General features: G+C 57.8%; 1 protein-coding gene across 2 annotated transcripts in view; it reads left to right on the top strand.

The window, feature by feature from the left end:
- The window catches only part of SH2D3C (SH2 domain containing 3C), a 44,185-nt gene that overhangs the window by 16,484 nt on the left and 19,848 nt on the right, over window positions 1-7,853 (top strand). For both annotated transcript variants that reach the window (XM_008570853.1, XM_008570852.1), the window contains 3 exons: window positions 3,621-3,749; window positions 4,953-5,407; window positions 7,103-7,227. In XM_008570853.1, the coding sequence (XP_008569075.1) occupies window positions 3,621-3,749; window positions 4,953-5,407; window positions 7,103-7,227 (709 nt within the window). The remainder of the gene's footprint in view (window positions 1-3,620; window positions 3,750-4,952; window positions 5,408-7,102; window positions 7,228-7,853) is intronic.

The following is a 7,853-nucleotide window of genomic DNA, read 5'->3' as shown; positions in this document are numbered from 1 at the left end:
GGGCGGCGGGAGGGGGCTGGGTCGTGGTCGCGGTCGCCCCATCCTCACCTCTGGGCGCCCGGACGCTCCGCGGGGTGAGGGTCCCGCAGCTACTCCCGGGACTTCGGGCTGCGGGGGATGCAGGTCCGGTCCTGCCTTTTCCGCAGGAGGGAGCTGAGCTGGGGCTGCGGGTACCGGGAGATGGAGTCCCCGGCGCCCTGCCGGTCCTCCAGCCGGCACTCCGGCCCCTGCGGCTGACCCGGGCAGCTTGACTCCCCATTGTACCGGGGGCGCGGGGCTGGGGTCTGAGTGAGGGGCAGGAAGCCGGGGGGATGCTGCGGGTGCCAGGGTTGGGCCAGAGCGCCCGCCACCCTCCTGCCCTCTGGGTGGGCTCGGGCGCGCCTGGGGCGCGGATCTCCCAGCCCAGCTGTCCGGGCAGTGGGGACGCCGCCGTGGCGGTGAGAGGGTTAAACGGAAGGGGGTGGAGGGGAGGACCCGGACCCCGCCTCTCTGCGGAGCATCATCTGGGGATGGCTTGGCTTGGGGTTGGGATGCCGAAGGGAGCAAGAGGGGGCTTGCCAGGCGCGGGCTGGTGAGGGGGTGAAGACGCTGGCCCGGGGTCTCTGCGCTCCTGCCCCCCGATCCCCCTGGGAGACGCGGGCGCGTCCCCTCTGCGCTCCCCCGGGCTCACACACACGCTCCGAGCCCGCCTGAACGCGGCCCGGCGGCGCGGAGCGCAGCATCCCCGCACCGGCCAATCAGGCGCGCGCAGGCCGGGAGGCGGTGAGATCATCTCTGGCCAATAGCAGTGCGCCGAGCGCAGGGATGCTGCATTCGCGCCCCGGCACCCCCCAACTCTTGGGAGCTGGGGACCCCAGGTCGAGGGGGAGGGGAGGGCACAGGGACCCTAGGGTACCCCTCCCTCGGGTGTGTGACAGGACCAACTCTCTCTGGCCATTGGTTAGGGCTGGAAAAGAGGAGCCCGGTCTCCAGCCCTCTTTTACAGACGAGGCTACCCAGGCCCAGAGAGGGGAAGTGACTGGCTCAAGGTCACACCGTGGCAGAGTCTTGGGGCCGGGTTATTTAGCACACAGCCTCCTCTTCTTCTCTGCCTTCTGTCACTCTAACTCCAGCCTTGGAACGGAGGAAGTTCTCAGTTGCATGCTCTTTGTGAGGAAGGACCCCAGAAGGTGGGGGTAGTGGTTCCCTTTTTTCTGTGACTCCCCCTCTTCCCTCCCCAGGGCTTGGTGTGGTACGAGAAGGAAGGCCTAGGCTGGTGGGAGCACTACAGAATGAGAGGAGGGAGGCCAGGGACCCTAAGAATAGGGGACCCCTTGGAGAAGCGTGGGTATCTGAGAAGGCCCAAATCCCAGCTCAGCCCTGGGCCTCTCTTTCCTTCTGGTGTATTAGTTTCTAACAGGGGCGGAGGATGTACAGAATTCTCATCCGTAGGCCCCGCCCTCTCCTGATCACCTGTGCACACCACCCACTCCCACCGTCTGTCCCCAGAGCCCTGCAGGCTCCTCAAAGCCCAAATTTTCAGTGGCCCACCACCAAGCTGCTCTTGCCCCATCCATGCCCGCCTCAGAGTGTCCCATCGTCTTCCCAGGGTCTTGAACTGGCATCCTCTCTGACCCCTCTGTCCTCTTTCCCCACATCCAATCAACGGCCATCTCAACACCCCGTCCCCCACCCCCTCTCCCCATGCCACACCCTGCCCTGCCATTGCCTGGTGAACACTAGGCCACTCTCCACAAGCAGATTGAACCTGCTCCAACACTTAAAAAACTGTCTGTGCCTCTGCTGTGGCCTCTGGGTAAACCCGAGCTTCCCAAGGCAGCCTGCAGCCCTGCCACACCTGCCTCTACCACCCACAGCCCCTTTGAAGCTTCTCACCCATCTCGCCCCTCCCCCAGCCCTTGGCTCTGCCCACAGGGCCTTGACTTTGCCACTTTCCTCCCAGAAGCCCTTCCCTGCCCACCTGCTGGCCCGCCCTCCTCATTCTGGTGCTTTTGCTTGGCTTATCCAGTCCTTCCTCAGGCCTCAGCAGAAACATCACCTTTTCGTGGAAATGATCCCTGACTGTCCGCTGCCTAGGTTGGGGCAGGAGGTCAGCTCTCTGTGCATCTCTGAACATTCAGAAAACCTGGAATCGATTGACAGTGTCAGCATGCCCCCTGCCCCCAGCAGAGGACTATCCTGATCACCACGGAGCCTCGGCCCCAGCACAGGGCCAGAGTAGGGGCTTTGTCAATGTTGAATGAATGGAGTTAGAGATTCTAGATCTCTGGAGCTGGAAATCATAATGTCTTGGGAGTGGTGTAGATTGGGGTGAACTGAGGCGGTGTGGCAGTAGAGGAGTGGAGAATGGAGCTGCAGAGTTAGGATCTGAGACCTATGGGAGGTCTGAGGAGGCAAGGAGTGGACTGGAGGACCCTTGGCCTCTGGGAAAACTGGGAGTCCCAGGGAGAGACTCAGCTGGGGCAGAGCCAGGCCTTTTACTGCCCTCCCTCATCCAACCTGCCTTCTGGCCACTCTGGGGCCTGGAATTGGAGGGAGGGAAAGGAAGGAATGTCCCATGTCCTCACAGTGACAAAGATGTCTGTGTGCTAGTTGCACTGCTCTGGAGTGTTGTCTCTTCATTCTTGCAACGAGGTGAGGCAGGTTTTGTCATCATGCCCATTTTACTGAGGAAGAAGTTGAGGCCCAGAGAACTCACACGGCACAGTCAGGATTGAACTGGTCTCTGCTGGGGTGCACCTGGCAGTGGGGCCTCCCCTCCCTCTGCCCTTAGAGCTGCTGGGATCTGTCAGCCTCCAACCTCAATAACCTAGGAAACCAGGAATCTCCTCCTTGGGCAGGTGGAAGGGTGGAGCACTGAGCATTATCTCCAGTGAGTGACTTTGGGGTTCCCTGCTGGGACACAGTTTCCCCATCTGGCAAAGATTGCAAGAGGAAAAGAGCCTTGGGAATTGTAGTGGGCAACGCAGATGTCTTTGTGGAGTCCTCTGTGTCCCTGTTTATGGCTGGTCCCCCTCCCTTATAGCATATAATTTACCATCCCTGTCCATCCAGCTTTGTTCTGGTCCTTCCTTTGCCTGTGGTACCTGCAGCCTTACCTCCGAGACTCACCTGTAGAAATCATTCCTCCCCCCCACTTCAAGATTATTTTGGTGTCCTTGGTGCATAATGAGTTTCCTTATTTCAGTCTCCTCCAGGAAGCCTTCCTAGACCCCTCCACCTCGCCAGACTTAATCTCCTCCCTTCTGAAGGCCACGGGGCTCTTTGGCGCTGTCCAGTACTGTGGTGCTGACCGCAGTGTGCTCAGATGCTTACATTGCTTTCGACTCTCCTCTTAGCCTGGGGGCTTCCTTCAGGATAGGGCTTGGTTTCTTTACCACCACACCCACCCCTGGTGCATAGCACAGGGCTTGGATTGCAGTAGGCATTGTTTGGTGGAATTAGTTGAGATTTATTCACTCCTGCTGGGATAGGGACCCATGACTAAGGACCTTTCTGGTGCCTGTGCCTTAGAGTTCCCAGAGTCACAGAATAGGAGTTCACCTGGAGTAGGGCGAAGTTGGGAGGGAAGGAGGAAAGGGGCTTTGAACTGGGTGCCAACTCTGCGGTCTCCCACCCAGTTTTCCAAGGAGAAGTACATCCTGGACTCTTCGCCAGAGAAACTGCACAAAGAGTTGGAGGAGGAACTCAAACTCAGCAGCACAGATCTCCGCAGCCATGCCTGGTACCATGGCCGCATCCCCCGCGAGGTGAGTGGGCCCTGAGCTGGGATCTCAACCCTGGACTCTTCCACCCACGGTCTTGGCCAGCCCGACCGCCAGAGAGGCTGTGACCCATTGCTTGGCAGGTTCAATCAGAGTGGACTGGAATGAGGTGTGGCTCTGCCATTTACTGACGTGTGACCTTGAACAAGTCACTTCACCTCTCCAAACTTCAGTTTTCTCCTCTGTAAAAGGGAGGATAATAATAGTACCTACCTTGTAGGGTTGTTGTGAAAATTAAATGAAATAAGGCAGGAAAAGTGCTTAACGTGATGTCTGACACCAGTGAGCTTAATGAATGTTGGCCTTTGTTATTATTATTATTATTACCATTATTGTTACTGGTCTATACATTAGTCTCTTGTGTGTTTGGTTAGTGAGTATCAGGCCTTGGGCTACTCAGTTTGGGCAAAGTTGAGTTTCTGGGCTGAGGTGACTTCATAAGCCACATACTTGGGCTGATAGATCACCTGTTTCTTCTTTCATTCACACTGAAAATCTTTGCCCAGCACCAACTCTGCCAGGCCCTGTGCTGGGCACCAAGAATGCAGAGATAGAAGAGGTGGTGACTTCCCCTGAGAGCTGGTAGCCCCGGGTGGGGGCTGACAGGTAGGCAGCTAGTCAGAGCTCAGTGTGATATGTGAAAGAATGGAGTGCCCAGCATGAATGCAGGCGAGCCCGAAGGAGGGGACACGGAGGAGGGAGGCCTTTGTGAGATGGATAGGAGTTCACCAGGCAGGCAGGGCAGGAAGGGTGTTTCAGGCAAAGAAAGCAGCTTGAGGGTGCAAAGGCCCAGAGGCGAGCCAGAGCACCGGGTGTTTGGCGGAATGAGGATTGAGAATTCACTCTGCCCAGTGGGAATGCTGGGAAGGGGCGACCCCTAGCCCCTCCACACCCTGGGGCTCTGTGACTTCCATTTCAGGGTGTCCTCTCATTCCTGAGCCTCTGTGCCCCAGACCCAGGGCCTCTGCCTGAGGTGCCCCTCTAAACCTAAATTTGAAGTGGTCGTGTGTCCCTACTTCAAAGCTTCAGATGTCAGATGTCTCTATTTACTGGGTTCTCCATGCCCTGAGTCTGGTCTCAGTACCCCCCCCCCTGCCGCCCCCAATGCCGGGTCTCTGTGTCCCCTAGACCCCAGGTCCAGCCCTCTCCTGGCCCCACCCTCCTCCAGTCTAACCATGCCTCCTGCAGGTCTCAGAGACCCTGGTACAGCGCAACGGCGACTTTCTCATCCGGGACTCACTCACCAGCCTGGGTGACTATGTACTCACGTGCCGCTGGCGCAACCAGGCTTTGCACTTCAAGATTAACAAGGTGGTGGTGAAGGCCGGCGAGAGCTACACCCACATCCAGTACCTGTTTGAGCAGGAGAGCTTTGACCACGTGCCCGCCCTGGTGCGGTATCACGTGGGCAGCCGCAAGGCCGTGTCAGAGCAGAGTGGGGCCATCATCTACTGCCCCATCAACCGCACCTTCCCACTACGCTACCTCGAGGCCAGCTATGGCCTGGGCCAGGGCGGTGGCAAGGCTGCCAGCCCCGCCAGCCCCTCAGGCTCCAAGGGCAGCTACATGAAACGGCGCAGCGTCACCATGACTGACGGGCTCACTGCAGACAAGGTCACGCGCAGCGATGGCTGCCCCACCAGGTTAGCCAGGACCCCATTTGTCAAATGGGGGTGTCAGTAATGAGCAAGCTGGTGAGAAAGGGGAGGCCCAGCCACACTCAGCTGGGGTGATTACTCTTCTGGAGCCTGAATGTGCAGGGTGGGCCGTACCGTGTGGAGGCCAGAACAAAGGGTTTGCAGGGAGTCAGACCCAGGTTGCAGTCCCCACTCTGCCACTTGCTGGTTGTGTGCACTTGACCCTGTCGCTCCTCCTCTGTCATCTCCATGTTCCTACCTATAAAGAGTCCTTACTCAAGCAGCCCTCTCTGGCTGAGGGGGAGCCCTGGGTGCTGTCCGGAACCAGAGAGGGTGCCTGGTCCCTGCCACCCGATGCCACCACTCCCCACCCCACCTAGCCAGGCCAAGGCAAGCACTAGTGCAGAGGGCTCTGCAATATGAAACTGCTGCACAGGGAATGTGTTGCTTTCAGTGACATTTTAATGACACCTGGTTGCCTCTGGGGCTGGGTGAGATCAGGCCCTAGATCTCAAGAAAAGCACCAGCAGCTAGTGGTTGGTGAGGCCCTGCTGTGCCCGGCCTGTGCTGAGGGCTCTCTGTGCCCAATCTCATCGACTCCCACATGCCCCTGGGAGGTGGGTCCTGCCACTTTATAGATGAAGAAACAGGCTTAGAGACGGGAAACCACTTGCCAGAGAGTGGTAGGATCAAGATACAAACCCAGGCCCACTGACTCCAAAGTCTGTGCCCCTATTTTCTATGGCCTTCCTGGTGGTTTGCAAAGAGATCTGCTGTCATATGTCACCAGCACTTGGATGGCCCGTCATGGATCCATCTCCCTGGGCCTAGGTTAGGTGCTTCCAGCCAAGGAATTGATGGATGGTTCCCCTGTGGCAGCAACCACTTGGGCTGTGGTTTGAAGCCAGTGAACGTAATGGCACCAGAACCCACAGGCTATGTGCGCCTGAGGCATCCTGAGCATAGAGTGGAAGCAGTGAGGAGGGGCCAGGATGGAAGGCCTGGCTCCCTCAGGCTCCCCCCTCTTCCTGCAAGCCTTTCTTCCTAGACAGTTCTCCAAGTTGGGGGCAACATTCCCAAGGCTGTGGGCTGCACAAGGACTTCTGGCCCAGGTGGCAGTTGGGGGCTAAAATCCATCCTGCCCTCTGCTTATCAAGCTGAGGCCACTAGTGAGGGGCCATTTCTGCCAGAGAACAGGTGTGATTGACTAATTTGCACAAAGTCACCTTGTGGGGTAGTGGGGTTCTGGCCTATACTCCCCTTCCCAGTCTCTCCTCCTGGGGACGGGAGGGACACAGAGGGGACTGAGAAGCCTCGGCTCAGCCACGTGCCTCCAAGCCTTGACCTCTTCAGCTGGTCTCAGCTTTGTGGGAGGAGATGCTGGTTAGGGGTGGGGAAAGAGAGCAGGATGATGTGGGGGTAGGGACTGGAAACCAGGGAGTGAAAGCAGAAACCGGGCGTGCTGGCTGGGAGGCAAAGTTTCCCAGCTCTACTCCTGCTGCTGTGTGTCCTCAGTCCAGCCCTTCCTCCTCTGGGCTTCAGTTTTTGTCCCCATCAATTGGGACGTTGAACTTGACAACCTCCAAGCCTTTTCAGTCTCTGAGGTTCAGGAGATCTAGGATGAAGGCAGAGGTGGGGTCCCCGAGGTGGGCTGAGGCCCCTGCCTCTGGGCACCCTGCTCAGGAGGCGTCTGCTCCACAGCGCATCCCTTCCCCACCCCCGGGACTCCATCCGCAGCAGCGCCCTCAGCATGGACCAGATCCCAGACCTGCACTCGCCCATGTCACCCATCTCCGAGAGCCCCAGCTCCCCTGCCTACAGCACTGGTATGGCCAGCAGCGGGGATAAGGGTGGGGGGGTAGGGGGGATCTGTCTTGGATGACTTCTGTTATGGACGTGTGGTCATGTGTGTTTCTCCCTCTTTTCTGAGAGCACTGCTCTGCAAGAACTTACTGTAAAAACCTGCTAGCTGAACTACTGATGTTGACATACAAGATATATCCATGGCTTGTTCAATCAACAATGATTTATTGAGCCCCGACTGGGTGGCATGCACTATGCATGAAGTGCGTTCCCAGTGCATGCTCCAGAATCAATGAAGCCTGCTCAGAGGCACAGTGTGTTGTGGGACTGAAGTGCGTTCCCAGTGCATGCTCCAGAATCAATGAAGCCTGCTCAGAGGCACAGTGTGTTGAGCCCTGCTCAGGGCTCAAATGCTGTGACGTGCTCTCTTGCAACAACTCTCAGCCCCCACTGGGTCAAGCTCCTGCCTCACATGGGGTGCCCTGCCAGGCCCTGGGTGACAGTGTATCCCTGGTTCCAAATGGCCGGCTCAAACCAGGGTAGTCATTCTTTGTTTTCTGTTTTTTGTTTTTTTCTTTTTTTAAAAAAAAGATGACTGGTAAGGGGATCTTAACCCTTGACTTGGTGTTGTCAGCACCACGCTAACCCA

The sequence above is a fragment of the Galeopterus variegatus genome, unplaced genomic scaffold, assembly GCF_000696425.1.
Source record: "Galeopterus variegatus unplaced genomic scaffold, G_variegatus-3.0.2 Scaffold638, whole genome shotgun sequence".
NCBI lineage: Eukaryota > Metazoa > Chordata > Mammalia > Dermoptera > Cynocephalidae > Galeopterus > Galeopterus variegatus.
This window is presented reverse-complemented; position numbering and strand designations above follow the sequence as displayed.